The 22,407-nt window shown below is 36.3% G+C and overlaps 1 protein-coding gene and 1 long non-coding RNA gene across 11 annotated transcripts in view; one reads left to right on the top strand and one right to left on the bottom strand.

Annotated features, from left to right (window-relative positions):
- Positions 1–22,407, bottom strand: part of LOC147839473 (uncharacterized) — a 503,025-nt gene that overhangs the window by 406,061 nt on the left and 74,557 nt on the right. The window lies entirely within an intron of this gene.
- dtnba (dystrobrevin, beta a) overlaps positions 1–22,407 on the top strand; it is a 58,276-nt gene that overhangs the window by 8,191 nt on the left and 27,678 nt on the right. For 4 of the 10 annotated variants that reach the window (XM_087296395.1, XM_087296393.1, XM_087296392.1 and 1 more), the window contains exons 2-4: positions 12,679–12,721; positions 17,420–17,484; positions 19,834–19,914. In XM_087296395.1, coding sequence (XP_087152521.1) covers positions 17,421–17,484; positions 19,834–19,914 — 145 coding nt within the window. In that variant the 5' untranslated portion in view covers positions 12,679–12,721; position 17,420. 10 annotated transcript variants of the gene reach the window in all.

Genomic DNA, 22,407 nt, shown 5'->3' with positions numbered 1-22,407 from the left:
ATTTCTTGTCTTTAAGAATTATTTAGTTATTTGGCATAATATTTTGCCACTCGTCTTCGCTCTATGGGTGACCAGGCTTTTTTTTCTGCTGCTCCAAAACTCTGGAACTCACTTGCCTATAAAACTAGGCATGCAAAATCTCTTAAAAATGTTAAAGTATCCCCGAAAACACACTTTTTTTTAGACCTGCCTAGACTAGACTAGACTTTTAGGTCAATATTGTTAGTTCCCTTTTAACAATTTTTTTTTTGATTGAAAAAATCATCAAACAATGACTTGCCTAATTACCCTAACTGTCACTTTAAGCTGAATACTAGTATCTTGAAAAATTTCTAGTCAAATATTATGTACTGTCATTATGGCAAAGATAAAATAAATAAGTTATTAAAACTATTCCTATTGAAATTGTGTTGAAAAAAAATCTCTCCGTTAAACAGAAATTGGGGAAAAATATACAGTCTTTAAGAGTATATATTATTTATTACATATTATTTCTTGTTTGCAAGAATTATTTAGGTATTTGTGATAATTGTTAAGCATGTTTGTCTAACTAGTATAGTAATGCGACATTGATTTTGTGATAAAAATGAGCCTATGTTGTGTTTTTCATGTTGTGTTTTCACTCAGCATTTCTGTGTTTAACTTCTGGGTTTCTGCCTTGTTTGTCTCTCTACACAATGCAAATAAAGCTGATGTCAGTCCTGAGAAACTCTCACACACACACACAGTCAGTGCTCTCTTGAATGGATGTGACGTCTGAATTACAGCGGCTGATCTTACATTTGCACACAAAAGACATTGAGTTGAATGAGAGAAAGGCTGAGGTGCAGAACAGAGGAATAGTTTGAAAGGGGGATCAGAGCTGATGTCTGCGGGAACCATCCGAAAGCTTTTGTTGATCTCCCCAGAGGAGATATTCAATCATTGGCTTCACGTCATGTCAGCGAGAAACTGATACCAGCTGGCAGAGGAAGAAAAAACAGGACTCCACCATCAGCACAAAGGAAATAACTTCAGATGATTAATAAAGACACTTATTAGATGCTAAATATACACGCTGAGCATTTAAGTACACAACAGGCAGATGGAGCTGTCAGTTATGGTCGTCAAAGCAAATGTTACTGTGCACAGCAAATTCTGGTCTTTGGAATAAACTCCCTGGGAGTTAAAATCAACTCAATCTGAGTGTACATGCGTGACCATTAAAGGACACATAGGTTACCCCTTTTTTCATATTTATTATAAGTCTTTTGTGTCCCCACAATGTGTCTGTTAAGTTTCAGCTCAAAACACCCATCAGAGTATTTATTATAGCTGTTTGAAGTGTCTGTATTATAGCTGGGAAAAGGTTGTTGCAGTTTTTTTTGCACTGGGCCTTTAAGGCGAGTCATCCCCGCCCACCGTTCCCACGTGCCTGTCAGCAACATGCCTCAATCGCCGCCCTCGGCTGCCTCAAGAAGCAGATATAAGCCCCTTTCACACATACAGACCTTTCCGGAAAATTACCGGCAATTTTCCGGAAAGGTTGTATGTGTGAACAGGTCCTTTTTGAAAATACCGGTAAATTCGTTCTGGCTATTTTCCGGAAAGAGAAGTTGTAACATTACCGGCAATTTGCCGGAATGCTGCGCTGTGTGAACGCAGAAGGAATATTTCCGGAATAAGCGCGTGCACGTCTAGAACGTGCTGACGTAAGACTTCTGCTTTAGCCAATCACAACAGTCAGACGCATTTATGTCCGCGCGGTTTGTGAGAATAAAAGCCTTTGAATATTTTTCCAGACGCATTTAGCTGCTAGAAGTTAGTCAGATCACGTTTATATGTTCTCCTTAATGCCAACTGTGCAAATAATCATCGATAAGATGCTTATGATAAGCCGTTGTTTGTTTACCTTCAAGCTTTGCGTGCGCCTGTGAAACAGCCTGTGAGCGGCAGCACACGCACATATTATGAACATCTCGACATGCGAATATGATCCTGTGAAAGTTGTTTACAATATTGATCATCAAAAGAGTTTGTAATTTAGTCAAATGTTTACAAATACAAGCGCAGCCGTTTAAAGCTCATTTGTGGTGAATGATGTCAGAATTTACCGGTATTTTGGAATGGATGTGTGAATGCTCTTTTCCGGAAAATTTCCGTAACGTCCTCGCCTGTGTGAACAGCGCTTTTTTGAACATACCGGTAAAGTCGTTCCGTAAATTTTCCGGATATTTTCCGGTATCACTGTGTGAAAGGGGCTATTGTAACGTTTGTGAGAAATGCTACAGTAATGCTGCGTTCACACCAGACGCGGCACGCACGTCAAGCGCGAATGATTTACATGTTAAGTCAATGCAAACGCGCGAATAGACATCCTGTGGCGCGATACGCGCGAATGACGCAAATTGCGCGAATGGCGCGGGGCGAATTGAGCATTTTGCGCGTTTGACGCGCTTAACGAGCGTTTCGAGCGAATCTCTTGATTTCGAAAATCTGAACTTCAGCAAACATTCACGCCGCGTTAACCAATCAGAAGCTTGCTCTTGTGGGGGCGTGATTGTGACGTAGAACCTGTTGTCGGTGTTCCGAGGGAAATCCTCCAGCCTTCACCGACAACAGTTCATCAAACTGGGCTTGGCTCTGTCAGAAGCACCGCTGAAAGCCTCCGTCATCCAGGTTCAGTTTCTGGAGGAGTTTATGAGCTCACAGAGCTGGATGCACCTCTGAAAGAATGTAGTGGACTGAGACACGACCCTAAACGTATCGACGCTGTTTTTCAGTCTTCATAAAGCACATAAACACTGTTATTTTCTTCATAAAATCCATGTTAGCCATTTAGCTATGAAGCTAGAGTCTTCGGGCAGACAGAAGCCCTGCCCATCACGCGAATCCGCGTCTGTTCTGATGTGAATTTGACACGCGAATGAAGCGGGGATTGACGCGCAAATAAAGCGAGTAAACTCAAATGTTCACGCGGCTATTTACGTGCGAATAGCGCAATTTATCCGTGCGTTCCGCGTCTGGTGTGAACACAGCATAAGAACTTTACCAGTCAGTATTTGATGCATTTTTTGTGGAGTTGCAACAATGAGTTCACGCACACACAGCGCAGACGAACAGCCACACACACACACATAGCACAGACACGTAGCGCAGACACACACGCACATAAATGGAGTAGGCAGTCAATCACATACATAGCACAGACACACACACACAGAGACAGTGAGAGAGACACGCGGCTGTGCTGATGAAGTGGATCTGACGTAAAACGCTGTACTTCATTACACACGTGCAAAGGTTTAAAAACATGGTAAACTTGTAAAATTCACTCTTGATCACGTCTGATAATTATTGATGATCCTAGCAAACTGAACAGACCTATTGTTCCCGGTTGCTTTGCGCTCGTCCTGTCTTGTCGATATGAGTATATGCATTACTATAGAGACATGTTAATGCGCGCAGCTGTCAATCAATATTGGTGAGCGAGGGGACCGCACCCCTATGTAAAGTTGCGGTCGATCTGAAAACCGCTCCAATTGGTCCACCGTTTTTATGTTGTTAAATTGAAAAAAAATTTATACAAAAAAAATTACCCCAATATGACAGTATATCAACTATACTTACATGTCCAAACAGCTTGAAAAGTAGATTTTTTAACATGGGTGCCCTTTAAATTTACTCCCATGCAGAGCTAAAATCACTCTGCTTTTGGAGTTGAATTTTAACACGTTTTTTCTTTTTAGCAAAATTTAAACACTTTCTGGAGTTAAAATAGTAATCCAACAGAAAGTACTTTTACATTTGGATATAATATGAACTCCTTACCAATGTTAAAATTGTAACACTTCTTAGAGTTAAAGTATAGTTTTTGTGTTAAAATGACTGAACTGATGCAATACTCTTCACTTACTGCTTTTACTGCTAGAAATTCCACCAATGGACACACTTTGACATTAATTATCATCATAGCTTTAAATCTAACAGCAAAACATTTACAATTAATACATGTTGGCAGCCAGTGCAAACTAAAACCAATGGCTTAGTAAAATCCAAATTAAAGCCACATTTATTGCCTGATTCCTAATTTTTCAACTCCAGAAATTTGCTGTGTGCTAAATGTTTCCATGACTTCTTTGTTAGAGTAGAGACTTCAGTAAATTGGCAGTTAGGGATTTGTTGATCATGCTTGTGTGTTTTGGGGGATGTTTTAAACATTATTAGGATTGTCTTACTGGCTAGATGAGGTTTTCTTGAAGTTGAAGGGCTTGTTATGATAATATTGCAAGCTTAAATTGTTTTTAAAAAACTGGCATTTGTTAAAAAAAAGTAATATTCATGAAAATGTGTGAATTTGTAGCGTTACATCAAACTTTAAATTACATATACTTATGCATCCCAATTCAGATATTTATACTACGCCAGGGTTTTTCAAAGTCTAAGACAGTGGGCCTACCTTTTGACACAACTTATCCATTGGCGCCCCCCTCCTCCCAAACACGCACGCACACACACACACACACATATATATATATATATATATATATATATATATATATATATATATATATATATATATATAGACACAGACAGATGTCAGACTGTTAACTCACTTTTATCATCATTTGCATGGAAGTGCAATTATTTACAGAGTAATAACAAGTATTTTAATATAACGTTTTTAAAACTAGGATGATGGTTCAATATGAATAGAACAGATCCAAGAACTGTCCATCCCAGTCAAAACAGTCGAAGTTTAGCGGGTCTTATGCTGTCATTAGCCAAAATATCTTGACAAACCACACATAACGGTCGTGGTTCATCAGCTGATCCTGTCCACGTAAATCCTAAACTCAAATACTGATCATCATATCGTCGTCTTTTGGGTTTAAGCCCTGAACTTGAAGGCTTTGAATCGGGGGGTCTCAGAAACCGATCCATTGTATTAGCAGGCATATACCTGTATTGGCGGACTTGCCAAACAGAAGCGAATTCACAGCTATGGCCTTCTGGGTAAAAAAGGTTTTCTTATTTTAGATGTATTATTTTTTTGCTTTGTTTAATTAAAACGTTTAAATATAATAAAAAATACATGTAATAATTAAACTTAATAATTATATTTTTATTATATAATATTTTTTCCCGCGCCTCCCCTGACATGCTCTGGCGCCCCCCAGGGGAGGCGCGCCTCACACTTTGAAAACCCCTGTACTACGCCTATGAGAAAAAGTATGCACTTTTTTTTGTAAAGGAAAGATTTGTACTTTTGAGTGTGTAACATAAGAGTATGCAAGCTTTAAGACATACTACTTCCTCATTAACAGAGGCTTATGTTGCATGGATTCGTCACCTGTCAATCATCTTGACACATCATTCACATTTCTTTCATATTTAATTACCCTACCTTATTGGAGAAGCAGCAGCAGGATAATCTGCCAGTCACAAGTCTTTCAGAGAAATTTCCTCAGCTCTTTGGGTTATACATTCAGAAGTTAATGTCCAAACGCGTCTTCATATAAGTTCATTGTTGTTGCAGATGAAATATAACATGGAAAATGTGGTTTAAATATGTTCTAGTTGGCTAGATGTTGACTAACAGTCATTCAAACAACTGTACTAAGCCTTGAGCCTTGGGCTCAAGTATGTCTGAGCTCAGGGTTCTCTACCGGGACAGCATGCCAAACCTGCTATGAACGATAAGCATATAAGTGAGAAATTGAAATTATATGAAATTATATTTTCAAATACTATTTAGGATGGATAGTATGTGAATTGGCATGCAGCTAAAATCTCTTTCGTGAGGTGTTTTGCGTTTTTATTTAAAATTGTTAAATATAATGTTTATAATTGTTTATTGTTTATTGTTTGTTGTATATTGAAATTGCATTCGGTATATCTAATAAATCCTGATCAAATACAACTGTGACAGAAATGAGATATTGAGAGTCAAATAAATAGATAGTATGTTTGTCTTTTGATTTTTAAAATATAGCTTATTTATAGATTGTTGTAAACGGTGTTATGGGATTAAATGTTTATTAAATAAATGATGAATTTGTAATGTTAATTATTAGAATGCTTTTTGTATTTTGATGCAAATATTTTATTTTGCAAAAGTTATACAAAGTACATATATTTTTGTTAACTTCATTTTAAATATTGTAAACAAATATTATGTAATATGTAGTATGCACACATCTAGATAACTAGATCTATTCTTATCATATAAACAATTATAACAACTACAATTAGATTCTATTTGTTCATTATAGGCAGGCGGGCGGGCAGGCAGGCAGACAGGCAGGCAGACAGGCAGGCACGGATTTAAAAAAATCTATAATTTTTAAATTTATTTTATTATTATTTAGGCTATGAAATATCATGCATATATTTTGGTACAAACAATGAAGTAAATTCCTTAAAATATGATAAACATAATATAGAATTAATATATAATAAACCTCGTCTAGCCAGTGACAGAAATGAGATGTTGAGATTTATTTATTTTAACATTTAATATCTGTCTGTCTGTCTGTCTCATATTAATAATAATAATAACTACTATTAGATTTTATTTGTTTATTAGATAGATAGATGGATAAATGGATATTAAAAACACATTTATCTATAATTATCTAGGTCGTTTTTTTAATAATTAGATTATAAAATATTATGCATGTATTTTGGTACAAGCAATGAAATAAATTCCCAAAAATATAAAGCTGAAGTCAGAATTATTAGCCCCCTTGTTTATTTTCCCCAATGTCTGTTTAACAGAGAGAAGATTTTTTTCAACAGATTTCTAAACATAATAGTTTTAAAACCTCGCTTTTAATAACCAATTTATTTTATCTTTGCCATAATTACAGTGAATAATATTTGACTGATATTTGATCAAGACACTTCTATACAGCTTTAAGTGACATTAACTATGTTAACTATGTTAACTATGGCTTAACTATGTTAATTAGGTTAACTAGGCCGGTTAGGGTAATTTGGCAAGTCATTGTATAACAATGGTTTATTCTGTAGACTATGAAAAATATACAGCTTAAAGGGGCTAATAATATTGACCTTAAAATGGCTTTTAAAAAATTAAAAACGGCTTTTATTCTAGTCAAAACAAAACAAATAAAACTTTTTCTAGAAGAAAAAATATTATCAGTGAATTATGATACTATGAACATGTCCTTGCTCTGTTAAACATCATTTTTTTAAATATTAAAAAAAGGGGGAAAAAATCCTGGGTTTCACACAATTCCTCCATGTTGTTCTTAATTGTTAATTAAAATTTTTTTTTTCAAATTTCAGTGGATTGAACATAAAACTATTAAGTTGTCCTCAAAAAAACTTAAATATAAGTAGCTTAAGTAAGTCATTTTTTTCAGTGTGGGGCTGTGCAATATATTATTTTAGCATTGATATCACAGATATCACAATAGTCTCATCTCAAGATATGCAATTTTGAGTCTGAATTAAAGTTGACCAGGGGCTACAGAATTGTATTTAATCACTGTATTTATTTTATACGATTGACGCAACAACAGAAAAAGTTTTCTCACTTAGAATTTTTGTCTTGTTTCTAGTCCAAATATGTACAATTCAAAGCGAAAACAAGATTATTTCACTCACCCCACTGGCAGATCATTTCACACATCTAACAATTTTTAGATATTTGGACTATAAGCGAGACAAAGCAAAGTAAGAGGCATTTATTGCATCGTGATTATTCAATATTTGTACCATCTAAAATCTTCAAATAGTGCTATTTAAAGTATCTTGTGAAACTGAGTTCATATTGCAATATGCATCACAGAAAAATTGCAATATCAGATTTTTAGTCTTCAAGTGGTGGTGAAGTCTGAAATGAGCAGCTCAATTCTGGGTTTGGTTCTGGCCTGGCAGCAGGTATGAATGGAGGTCTGAGAATGAACTGCATCAGCAGAGGCTAAAATCTGCCTGACCACACACACACACACACACACACATGCACACACACAGTCCTCATATGGTGCCTTTACATAATTGTTTTCCACTTATAGTGTTTGAGTGAAAGGTCATGTGTTTGGGTGGCTGACAGGAATAGTAAACTCGTCTGTGTGTGTGTGTGTTACTCCTCTACTTCCACTTTGAGGCTGTTTGTGGTTGAACAGAGAAGTGTTTGAGTTCATTGTGAACTGAACTGAGCTGAAATGGATCATCTTTAAGCTGCTGATTTTAGATGATCATATATATATATATATATATATATATGTGTGTGTGTGTTTGTGTGTGTGTGTGTGTATATATATATATACTGTATATATACTGTATATATATTAGGGATGTAACGATATTGTAAATACCGTCATACCGCAATATTAAATTTTTTCGATATTACCGAAGTCGCATGACTCGGTAAAACTATAGGTCTTCTGAGAAAATTTGCTCAGGCGAATGAAGCGAACGGGAGGTAGCTGAAACTTCATTTCCCATCAGCCCCGGCGTGGCCATAATCCTTTGCGGTCTGTTGTCGCTACAGATCCAGTAATGCGGAAATGGAGTGTGCTGCTAGTAGCGGAGATGAAAAAAAGATGGAAATGATCGAACCTAAAGCGGTTGTTGTCGCCGCGCGCGTGCTGAATAGCGGTGCTGTCGCGCGCGTTCTGATCAGCTGTGTTGTGGCGCGCGTATTGTAAAGCGCCGAGGGGGGGTTGAGCGCGCATACTCAAGAGAGGTGTTATCGCGCGCCTACTGAAGGGCTGGACTGGACGGAGGTTGTGTCGCGTCGCGGGGGCACTTTTGATCGTTTTGGAAGGGCATTTTCTATCCAAGACTAAAAAGGGCATGTGCACTGCACAGGTTGAGCCCTATGTGTGCACGTGCCTGCAAGTTGGGGAATACGACTAATAACAGTCATGGGGACTGCAGAAACACAGCACACTGTTCAGATTGATGCAGACATTGACTTGTACCGCAAAGAGATCTCTATCTCACTCATGGTTTGTCCTCTCAAGTGGGGGAAAGACAATGCACAACGTTACCCCACTGCTGTCAACATGGGCCAAGTCATATCTCTCTTGTCCCAGAATCCTCAGTCCCAAATGAGAGGGGTTTTTTCTGTTGCAGGGGACATTGTAAATACCCAGAGATACCAGCTTTTACCAGATTATAGTTATATGATCATTTTCCTTTAAACCCATCTCTATCTAAGTGAGTGATTAAATGTTAAATGTGATGAGTTTTTAACAATACTAAATTGAAACTTTATTTTTTTACATGGTTTAATAATTTTTTGTTATTAAAATTGAAGTTCCTGTTTCAAAGCTAACAGATAGATGGCTAATTTGTATGTCATTGACACTTTTGGCACTTTTTTGGGAGTATTTTCAAAAGTTTTTTTTTTCCTGTAAATGATTCAATAAATACCGTACCATGACATTCATACCGAGGTATTACCGTACCGTGAAATTCTGATACCGTTACATCCCTAATATATATATATATATATATATATATATATATATATATATATATATGTGTGTGTGTGTGTGTGTGTGTGTGTGTGTGTGTGTATGTATATGTATATGTGTGTGTGTATGTATGTATGTGTGTGTGTGTGTGTGTATGTATATATTTTTATTTATTATTTATTTTTTTACCTTAAATAAAGTAAAAAAAAAGCTTTTATTACTTTTATTATACATAAACTGAAAGAAATAGGACCTCCTTGCTTGCATTAAACAGCACATGGGAAATACCATATTTGAAAAGTATTAAAATTTCTCTGGAGGGCTAATAATTTTGTCTTCAACTGTACATCAGACAGATTGAGTATGTTCTGAATCAGTGTTTCTGCAGTGCATCAGCTGCCATGCTGGAACTGCTTGTGCCTTCATTTGTCAGTTTAGTCACTTGTCTTAAAATAGAATAAGAAGCGGCTCATTCCTGTATTTTATACACTGTGCAAATGTCTGTCAAATGCATTTTTGAAGTCAGATTTATTAGCCCTCCTGTATATTTTTTTTCCTCCAATTTCTATTCAACAAGGAGATTTCTCTCAATGCATTTCTAAACATGATAGTTTTAATAACTCATAGCTGCTGGGAAAAAAAAGTAAAATAACGTTTTTTTTTTTTTTTTTACAGATAGGTTAATTTGGCAAGTCAATAACTGGTTTGTTCTGTAGACAATGTATTGACCTTTAAAACAATAAAAATGACTTTTATTCTAGCTGAAATAAAACAAATAAGACTTTTTTTCCAGAAGAAAACATATTACTGAAAAATGAAACATCTGTTTAACATCATTTGCTTTTTTGTAGCCAAGAGTGAGTTTAGCATTACATGATACAATGTTTTTTTTTTTTTTTGTAACCTGGTAACAACCAGTACAGCAAAAAGATGCCAACATGGCGGCAAAATTAAACAATGAGGCTAAAAGAAAACGTCTGTTTCTAAAGTCTTAGAAGCAGACAATTACACGGGAACAAAAATAAGAAACTGAAAAAAATAAATAAATAAATAACAGTTGTCAGTTTGGCAAGCCATTTTTATAAGAAAAATTTAGAATTGCATTAAAATACCAGCACATTTTTCATACTGCTCTTTCATTTGCATAAAATCTAGAATTTTGCTCATTATACATTTATTGACATATTTAAAATGTTTAAATTCTAGATTCACAGGCATAATTTTGCCATTATTTATAAATATGTGGCTAAGAAATAGCTATTAACTTTTTAGTTTTTTTTTTTTGGTGGGGCCAGTGAAAAGTTTGGCAGGGCAAGTAAAAATCTCAACCAATGGCCCGATTGGACCCGTATAAAAAATCCTTAGCGTTGAACCCTGTGATAGCTTTTTTTTTTTCATTCACGATTTTTGAAAAAAGTTTTGCATACAAATGACGATGTCAGATTGTGATTTGTACAGTACCAATTCACAATTAATCAGGGATGCACTGATATGACAATTCTGGAACAGTTCAAAAACAAAACTTCTGAAAGATTTTGATCAAACACCAAATCCGAAACTGCTTTTGTAATAATCATTTATTATTTTTTGAAATATTGTTGAATAATTTTAATTTTGTGGCGCTGTAAGTTTATTGTATTTTCACTTTAGTCCCTTTATTAATCCGGGGTCGCCACAGTGGAATTAACTGCCAACCTATCCAGTGTATGTTTTACGCAGTGGATGTCCTTCCAGCTGCAACCCATCTCTTGAAAACATCCATACACACTCATTCACACTCATACACTACTGACAATTTAGCCTACTCAATTTAAATTATACTGATTAAAAATAAAACGTACTGTGGCCTTTTCCACAGTAAAGTTTTAGTGACAGTGATTGCCTTGAAGCACCATTTTACCACTGTTTCTTGTATCTAGTATCTTATTTAATTTGTAGTACAGTCCTGCTTTTAATCTTTGTAGAAAACACTTTTATGGTCTATCGCTCAAAAAGGTGTTTAGCAAAGTTTTGCCCGAGACGGTTTTACAATTTTTATCATGTACAGTTGAAGTCAGAATTATGAGCCCTCCATTATTAGCCCCCCTGTATATTTTTTCCCCAATTTCTGTTTAACGGAGAGAAGATTACTTTCAACTTATTTCTAAACATAATAGTTTTAATAACTCATCTCTAATAACAGATTTCTTTTATCTTTGGTATGATGACATAATATTTTACTAGATATTTTTCAAGATACTATATTCAGCTTAAAGTGACATTTAACTAGGTTAATTAGGCAAGTTATTGTATAACGATGGTTTGATCTGTAGACAATAAAAAAAATATTGCTTAAGGTGCTGATAATACTGACCTTAAAATGATTTTAACAAAATTTAAAAACTGATTTTATTGGAGCCGAAATAAAACAAATAAGACTTTCTCCAGAAGAAAAAATATTACAGGAAATACTGTAAAAAAATTCTTGATCTGTTAAACATCATTTGGCAAATATTCAAAGAAGGAAAATAAATTCACAGTAGAGCGAATAATTTTGACTTCAACTCTATTAATGTAAAATAAAATCATACAGTATGGCATATAACTTGTGTTTGTTTGCTGAAGTTGTATTGTATTTATTTTACTTCTGACTTATTTTTCTTTTGCCTGAAATCCTGACATGGCATTAAATGAAATATACAATGCATCATCAGAAACGCACTGTATTGTAGCTCAAATTTGACAGTTTACTGCACTTTGTTGTCGTAGTTGTTAGTTTAGTAGCTAGATAATGAATGAAAAGTCTTGCATGTTCATAAATTATAACATAAAACAAGTGCACGATTGAGTGGATGTTGATGTCGATAGCTTGTGGCATCTAATGGTCACCTTTTATTTTGATGGTCTTTTTGTTGAATCTAAGTTACATTGCAACTAATTCTCATTAGATTATAAGTAGACTGTTAGGTTGGGGTTGAGGTTAGTGTAAGTTGATATGTACTTGCAAAGTTTCTTATAGTCATTTAAATGCCTGTTAAAGCAGCAGTATCAACCGATATTAAGCAGACAGTCTACTAATACTCGAATGGACCATCAAAATAAAGTGTTACCCATCTCAGTGACAGGAGCAGATGTGATTGACAAACATGAGCATCTAAAGGAATGGAAATCTGCGTAAAGATGCTGAATGATCATCGCTGATTCATTGATGTGTGATGGAGTTGATGAAAACACACTCCTGAACTTCTCACTCTCTTGTTTTTAGGCCTCTTGATGCTCTCATCTGACTGACCTACAGCACAGATCAGGTAGTTCCGCATTTCACCATGATTTCATATAAAATTCACTTTATGTGTGATAGGAGGACTAAAAAGTGGCCATAAATGAATATTTTCTCAATTCAAATGAGTAGCGGCTTTTTAGCGTGTGGAGAGAGAAAAGGAAAACAAACAGGCATCCAAAATGATTGACTCCAACATATATTTAAATATAAATCAAATATTTATTTATTTATAAATATTGATTTATATTTACTTACAAATAAAAAAACTAACTTGTGCAAACCAGAACAATTGTTTAAGCAACAATCTAAAAGTGTGGTCACATGTTTGGGTATGTTTAAGGCTGATTTATACTACTGCTTCAAGTGCACGCGTTTGCTCCAGCGCAGCCTTCGCGCAGTCGTATAGCCCTCACTGTGGCTGACGCCGACACGCTCCTCTCAAAAAATGTAACTACCTGCGCAACGACGCATAGCACAAGCTCTATGATTGGTCAGCTTGGGAGCGCTAACAAGTGTAGGCGGGGCCGAGAGCCACGCGAACCCTTTAGAGTGAGTGTTTACATGTGTTGAGTCCCGTGAAAAAACGGCAGGAAAAAGCACCAAATCTGACAAAAGCTTTCATAATAAACAGAAAACAGAAAAATAAACAGGGATCCAAAATGATTGTAACAATTATTTATTTATTTATTTATTTATTTAATATATGTATTTTTTTTTATTAGTCGTCAGTTATTTTGATACATCAGCACATACAAATACAGTCTCAGTCATACAGTGGGGTATAAAAAAAAAGGGGGGGGGGGAGATATACAAACAAGTAAACAGGATGAGGGGGAGATATACAAACAAGTAAACAGGATAATTAAGTCAAAATATATATAAAAAATATATACCATAGAATAGAAAATCAGGAGAAATTATTGATGTAATGCCAAAAAGGTGTCTATAGCTGCCAGAAGTCATCTGACTTTTGAGGTGTATCATAGGTTAATTTCTCAAGGGAAAATAACGCACATACTTGACAACCACATTTTAAAGGAGGGTACCTGAGGAGATGACCTGTAACAAATATTAACCTCAAAATATATATTTAAATAAAGATTAAATATTTATTCATATATTTATAAATATGTATTTAAATGTATTTAAAAATAAAAAAATAACTTGTGCAAACAGAACAATTATTTAAACGACAGTCTAAAATTCTGGTCACGAGCACTCGAGCAGAATGTGAAAATGAACAATCATCCAGTATGCAGCGAGTGTACATTTCCATTCACATCTGATCGATTTTATTGACCTTGATCTACATAAAAGTGTAGCTAGCTCTAGAAAAATATCATTCCCGGGACTTGTTATTGGCAGATACGCAACATTAAATGAAACTTGATCAGCACGACACTAGTTTGATTCCCACAGCCAAAGTGGCTGTGTTTGTGTGTGTTATTGGTTTTTAACATGTCTGTGTGAGGAGTGTTAATGTGAGTTCAGGATGCTGGAATGTTTTAGCGTTAACTTGCTGCACTTCTGAACCGACTATAGTATATGAGAAAAATTCCCATTCAAGAGGGCTTCAGTGCCGAACATGTAAAGGGATTTGAAGACGATAAAGACAAAACATTATTGAATGGATGAAAGATTTCTTTTCTTGACTTTTTACATCAGCTTTTGTGTGCTTTTACTGTTGTCAGTGTTTGTGCATGTGTGTCCCAGGGGATTATGGGTAAGTCTCAGCGGAGACCCTCAAATCCCTGCAGGAATGTGTGTGTGTGTGTGTGTACACATGCTTCAGTGCTTCACAGTAAGCAGAGAGAGATTGGGTTTGTTCTCATTGAGATGCAACTGTTTGGGAAATTCAGTTTTGTGTCAGCTGGAATGAGTTGTTGTTGTTGTTGTATTATTTATTTGACACATCACTATGTAGATATTTCAGGTTGATACTATTAGTTAATTAATCATGTATTGTTTATTATTTGGTTTGTTTTATTGGTTAAAATGTCACATTTGTTTTTTGTTTTCTTTATCTAGTCCTTATTTTGGGCTGCACGGAGGTTTCCTCCGGGTGCTCCGGTTTCCCCCACAGTCCAAAGACATGCGCTATAGGAGAATTGAGTAAACTAAATTGGCTGTAGTGTACGAGTGTATAAGGGTGTATGGGTGTTTCCCAGTACTGGGTTGCGTAAAACGTATGCTGGAATAGGTAACGGTTCTAAAATAAATCAGGGACTAAGTCAAAGGAAAATGAATGAATGATAAAATGGAATGTACACTCACTGGCCACTTTATTAGGTACACCTTTCCAACTGCTTGTTAATGTAAATTTCTATTCATTTCCAATCACATGTCAGCAACTCAATGCATTTAGGCATGTAGACATGGTCAAGACGATCTGCTGCAGTTCAAACGGAGCATCAGAATGGGGAAGAAAGGTGATTTAAATGACTTTGAACATGGCATGGTTGTTAGTGACAGACGAGCTAGTTTAAGTATTTTAGAAACTGCTGATCTACTGGGACTTTCACGCACAACTATATCTAGGGTTTAAAGATAATGGTCTAAAATGAGGAAATATCCAGTGAGCGGCAGTTCTGTGGGTGCAAATGCCTTGTTGAAGCCAGAGGTCAGAGGAGAATAGCCAGACTGGCTCAAGCTGATAGAAAGGCAACAGTAACACAAATAACCACACGTTACAACTGAGGTCTGCAGAAGAGAATCTCTGAACACACAACATATCCAACCTTGAGGTGGATGGGCTACAGCAGCAGAAGACCACACCAGGTGCCACTCCTGTCAGCTAAGAACAGGAAACTGAGGCTACAATTCACACAGGCTCACCAAAGTTGCACAATAGAAGATTGGAAAAACGTTGCCTGGTCTGATGAGTCGATTTTTTTTTTTTTTTTTTTTTTTTTTTTTTTGCTGCCACATTTGACATTACATCTCTTTATGACCACAGTGTACCCATCTTCTGATGGCTACTTCCAGCAGGGTAAAGCACCATGTCATAAAGTGTGAATCATCTCAGACTGGTTTCTTGAACATGACAATGAGTTCACTGTAGTCACATGCCCTCCACAGTCACCAGACGCAATCCAATAGAGCACCTTTGGGATGTGGTGGAACGGGAGATTTGCATCATGGATCTGCAGCCGACAAATCTGCAGCAACTTGCTATCATGTCAATATTGAACATGTACCTTGTCGAATCTAAGGGTGTTTTCACACCTGCATTATTTAGTTGGGTTGACTCGCACTAGAGTTCGTTTTCCCTCTTGGTGCGGTTCGTTTGGGCAGGTGTGAATGTGGCAATCGTACTCGAGTGCGCATCAAAAGCGGACCGAAAAAGCGGACCGAGACCTACTTAAAGAGGTGGTCTCGGTCCGTTTTCAAACGAATCCTGAAGCGGATCATTTGTGGTGAGAACATGATCCGAACTAAACAGACCCAACCGCAAAAAGTACAGCGCCTTTTGGACCAATCCAGTTGCCGTAGTCCGATGCGCTGTCCCATTTTTTGGGGTTTGGAGGAAAAATACTTGTTGACAGCGCTTACCAGCAGTTTTAAAGAGAGAGAGAGAGAAAAACATTACCTGATGGATCGTTGGTAGTATTTGTGGAAGATGACCATGTCCATTTTAGCTAAATTATTTCATGCCTCCTCCTAACGCCTTCACCGATTGCAATGCATTAAAACATTGTTTTCCAGCCGCAGGTGTGCTTCATTCTCGAAATGTATAGTTTGTCTAAAGTGATATATACAAACTATATAGTATATTATAAGCAGGGATACAATCAGCCAATGCAGCGACATTTAGTTTCTGCCGGTTTGTTTACTTGTGGGAGTTCCATTGGCATTTTCCCACATGTTAATTCTGACCAATCGAAAAGCAGTTTAGCAAATACATTCAATAACATCTGGCCAATGAGTGATGTGGATTGTCAAATTCTGCATTTTGGTTCTTTTCAACTGGTTCGGACCAAATCAATCAGTGTAGTGTGAAAAGGACCCAAAACGCAGAAAAATGCTACAATGTATGAGTTGTTGCCCTTGGTAAGGACCAAATTAACCGAACTATAGGTGTGAAAGCACCCTACCCTAAGAATTAAGGCAGTTCTGAAGGCAAAGAGGGTCCAACCTGGTACTTGCAAGGTGTACCTAATAAAGTGGCCAGTGTGTGTGTGTGTGTGTGTGTGTGTGTATATATATATATATATATATATATATATATATATATATATATATTTGCAAAAAAAAAGTTTTTTTTACTGAAATAAGGTTCCCAAACTCTGAATTTAATCTTTCAATAATTTCCTTAATTGTGTAAAATGACACATTTGCAAGAATATCTATTATTTTCCTCTATCTAATCCATGCATTTGTTTTATTCACCATAATTCACAATTCCTATATCAGGCTAAAATTGAGGCTTCATTTAGTTTTGTTTATTTGAGATGTAATAAAATATCTAAATATTTAGATTCTTTTTATGTCTTTCTCTCTATCTTACACACATCATTCCATTACCATCATGCAGAGTTTTCAAAATGTATGCATCATGCAACAAATCCACTTCAACTCCACTTGTGTTGCGACACATACATAAACATGAGTAAAACACAGTTGGAAGAGCTTTCATACTCCACCATTTCAAGTGTTCAGAACTGTTTCCATCACGCTCTGATGTCTGATTTCTTTCTCTCTTTCTCTGTGTGTTTGTGTGTAGGATGATAGAGGAGGGACGGAAGGCCGTTGTCATGGCCGACCGGAAGCAGCTCTTCATGGACATGAGTGGGTGACCTTAAACTTGCTGACCATTAACCCAGATAATTCACTCATGCATCTGAATATAATGTGTGGTTTTTGGTAAAATGTCCAAAATGTCAGTATTATAATATAATCTTAAATAGAGATGCACTGGGCGAAGCAGTGGCGCAGTCGGTAGTGCTGTTGCCTCACAGCAAGAAGGTCACTGGTTCGAGCCTCTGCTCAGTTGGTGTTTCTGTGTGGGGTTTGTTTCCTCCGGGTGCTCCGGTTTCCTCCACAGTCCAAAGACATGCGGTACAGGTGAATTGGGTAGGCTAAATTGTCCTTTGTATGAGTGTGTGTGTGTGGATGTTTCCCAGAGATGGGTTGCGGCTGGAAGGGCATCCGCTGCGTAAAAACTTGCTGAATAAGTTGGCGGTTCATTCCGCTGTGGCGACCCCGGATTAATAAAAGGACTAAGCCGATAAGAAAATTAATGAATGAATGAGATTTTATTTTTGATAAGTGTGCCCATTTTCTGAAGAACCATAATTCACATCATCTACAAGCAAAAAAAAAAAAAAACTTTATTCCATTTTTTTGGTGATAAATAATGTATTTTATTACATTTATTATATTTGGTAAAAAAAATTTGATTAAAGAATTATTTAAATTGTATTTGAAAATTATTTAGTATAATAAATAGAAAAATGTTATTAAAATAAACATTAGTTTTCTCCAAACTACAGTAACACTAGCAAAATGTGAAATTTTCCGCTGTTTATTACTTTTTACTGATTGTCCGGGAAACCGTCTGATTCCAGTCCTTGACCTGTTGACCCTGTTGCATCCTTGACCCGGTGCATCTCTAATCCTAAATGTAAAACATACTTTTGTAATGACCTATTTTTATTATGATTTTTTTATGAGAAGGATTTCTTTTATGTGAATCCTTTAAAAATGTTAGATTTTTAATTAAATAATATTTTAAAGGTTGTTTTAGATTTGTATTTTATGCTTTATTTTTCATTTATTGCAGTCTTCATGTCATTCTTTTGCTTTAAGCCTATGTATTATATGAAAGTTGGTCACACTTTATTTTAAGGTAGAATTCCTGCTATTATCAAATCTATAACTAAGACTTTTAGCTCAGTAAACTACTTATTTGCTGCTTATTAATAGTTAGTAGTTGTGTTTAGGTAATGGATAGAACAAGCGATGCAGAAAAAGATCATACTTTACTTTTTTATGTAGCAATCTATAATAATGATAATAATAAGCAGGTAATAAATAATAGTGGGAATTAGTACTTAAAGGTGCAGTAGGTGATCTGCCAAAATGCTAACCGCTTAGGATAGCATCTTTAGACGGCGGGGAGGGACTGTGATTCAAAGCCACACCCCCTAAAATCGTGAGCACGTACACCACGTCACAACAGCAGACAGACAACCCACTAGGTCATGTCATTCGCCAGTTAGTTAGTTAGTGCCAGCGCCGTGCAGGAATTACATTTATTACTTAGCCACACTTACATGCTATTACAGAGTGAATATTCAGAGTAGCGGTAAACAGTATAGGAAGGCTGTCATTGTTCAAAAATGACCCAATGTGAATATAAAAGCAACTTCAGCTCAATAAAGCAGGTTAGGCGGAATAGCGCTATTTACTGGTGTTTTGTTGTGAAACTACATAAAAATCTACATTTATAAATGCTGTAAATGGACCTTATGAAACTGAAAATAATCACGTCAATCTTTCACCGGGAGATTTCAGTGGCTGAACAACACTTCTGTGCATATAAGTCATTCATAACAGAACACAATCTAACATAAGCTTAGCCTGACTAAAATAGTTTTAAAACTGAACATTACCTTTCTAACAGTAATACTTCAGCCATGGTGTCGTCCTTCCTCCAGCGTGCTAAAGTAACTCCAATACTGATTCAGGTTTTTAAAAGTTTCAATTCAGCATTTGATTTCTCCAGCTCTGTCTCGCTTATGCAGACGGGCACGCGCGAATGGCGGATCTGCGTGAACAGATGCGCAGAAGTCCGAATCTACATTTGCTGACAGACAGTCTGAGCTGCTTATCGGAATTATGAGAGATGTCGGCCCGACTCTATTTAATTGGATGAACATTTTTTAGTTTTATGCCTTACCCAGAATATAAAAATACATATACACACATTTAGATCATTTACTGTAATCATTACTATTGGACTGTGAAGAGACTTTCAACCAGCACAACAAAAAATGTTTCTGAAGACAATCACCTACTGCACCTTTCAGCTAAAGGGTGTACTGAAAAGTGTTTTTTATTATCCATTGTGCTATAAAATAGCCATTGATTCTGATATGGCAATAAACTCTAAACTTTCTCTCTTTGGTTCTTCAGAGACGCAGAATTATGACACCATCCGGCTGTCCACGTATCGCACCGCCTGCAAGCTCCGATTCGTTCAGAAGAAATGCAACTGTGAGTAATAAAACTGACCAGTGTTACAAGAAATGCGATGCTGCAAATATGTTTGTGTTCTAATTCAGTTTTTAAGTTTAAATATCAGCTCTGTGTTATTAGTCAAAAAATATGAGCCGCACTCGGAAGTGAAAATGAAACCAACGCGCACATCATTTAAATGATCATGTGGCATTTTACAGTTATGATTAAGACAAGCATTTGTTATGTTTTTTTTTTCTTTCATAGCGAACACAGTGTTGTGCATGGGAATAGATGTTTAACAGTGTCAGTATTACTACTCTAGCCATAATGTAATAATATAATTCAGGAGGGAATCTGATAATGAAATGTCTGATTTTCGTTTCTTTCATTCATTTTCTTGTCGGCTTAGTCCCTTTATTAATCCGGGGTCGCCACAGCGGAATGAACCGCCAACTTATCCAGCAAGTTTTTACGCAGCGGATGCCCTTCCAGCCGCAACCCATCTCTGGGAAACATCCACATTCACACCCACACTCATACACTACGGTTAATTTAGCCTACCCAATTCACCTGTACCACATGTCTTTGGATTGTGGGGGAAACCGGAGCACCCGGAGGAAACCCACGCGAAGGCAGGGAGAACATGCAAACTCCACACAGAAACGCCAACTGAGCTGAGGTTCAAACCAGCGACCCAGTGACCTTCTTGCTGTGAGGCGACAGCACTACCTACTGCGCCACTTCTTCGCCATGTCTGATTTTACCAGTGAATAAATGGTTTAATAATGTTCTCAACGACAAATGACAAGCATATCTGTCAAACACAATAATTCAACATCAAAATTATGAATAGTTGTATTCTGATGTCATCACTTTACTGTGAGTTACTGACCAGGAAATTTTTTAAGTCTGTTAAAGTTCACTATTCAGTCTATTAACCTTATTCTCAAATGCGGAAGTGCGCCTGTTTTCGCGATTGTCTTAGAACTTCCGTTTCAGTCGCCTATGGGAGAAATGACAAGGAATAATAAACGGGAAAAAACGGTCAAACTACTTGCTTTACAAACAAATGTTTGCATGACTACACAGACCAAGTAGAATAATACAACAAGGAAATATCAGTTTGCAACATCAAACAACGAAACGAGCAGTTTTTAATGTCTAAAAATGAATGGAAGTGAATGAGACCGAAAGTCTCGTGCCAAAAAGATTCAAATGGCAGCGCCCGCTCGTCGGCGAAGAATAAGGTCAATACAAAATTAAGTTTTTGAACCAACAGTAGTTACACATAATATTATTGTTGTTTTACCATATGTTTGAGAAATAACAAGAATAATAGCCTACTCATAATAATTTTTATTTTACATCTACAGAAAATCGTGATCTTTATAAGTAAAAAAAAAAGCCAGAATCGTGCAGCTCTATTGCATAGTGCTTTTCACAATAATTATTGTTTCAGAGCAGCTTTACAGAAGGTGCACATTCTTACATTACAATCCTTTATTAGTTACTAATAACTAGGCCCACACGGAATCTGCTCTCGCAGAAATCTGCAGATTTCCTCAGATTTTTAGGCCATAATTTATTCACTTTTACACTTATTTATTCACTTGTGTAAATGTGTGTAAATTTATATTTATTCGGTTTTTAAATTCATTTCTGTAATGTTATTGACTAATATGAAAATGTTCATATGATTTATTTTCTATACAGTATGTAAAGTCATGTTTTATGTTTTTTGTTGATATATTATATGAGAAACATGTTTTGTTTACCAAATAAGTGGATCTAATTGGATTTGCATTATAAACATTAACAGTTAAAAATGTATTATTTTGGAGTTCATATATTAAGTTTTTAGTTATAATAATCCCAATATTGTTCCGCATAAATCCGCAAATGTTTTACAAAATTCTGCGCAGAAATAGCAATAAATGTCCACAGATTCTGTCTGGCTCTAATAATTACTTTATTTGTTAAGGGGGAGGGGCATATTAAGTAAAAGAGTCATTCAATATAAAATGCCAGCACACAATTGACCCTTCGCTAAGCCACACCCAAAGACCGCTACCCACCAATCGTGGCTTAGCAACTGTAGGGGTGTTAAAATTAATCGTTTCTTCGATGCACCGCGATGCAGACACGGACAATTCGGTATCGGTTCAGTAATAATCATAACCGGTTATTATTGACGTCATTTACCTCGTATGCGCTCTGTCGCGAGGGAGACGATCGCGAGTATTTACAACGCTCCAACTACTTAATACTCATGAACTGTGCACAATTTCACTGTGTGTGTTTGAGAGTGAAAGTAGCCTACTCCATTTCTCTCTCTCTCTCTCTTTCTCTCTCTCCTCTCGCTCGCTCTCGCTCTGTCTCTGTCTCTCTCTCTTTCTCACACACACACAGTGGCCCATTCGACCTGCTGGCGTGGCTTTTCTTCTCCTCTCGGCTGTTTTACATCGTTACTTTTGGATACAAAAATGAGCGCGTGTCTGCAGAGTTTTCTCCACCGTGTCTATCATACAT

Source organism: Danio rerio, chromosome 20 (genome assembly GCF_052040795.2).
Source record: "Danio rerio strain M-AB ecotype USA chromosome 20, GRCz13ab, whole genome shotgun sequence".
Classification (NCBI taxonomy): Eukaryota; Metazoa; Chordata; class Actinopteri; order Cypriniformes; family Danionidae; genus Danio; species Danio rerio.
Note: the sequence above shows the minus strand (reverse complement) of the source record. Positions and strands in the feature narration are given on the sequence as shown.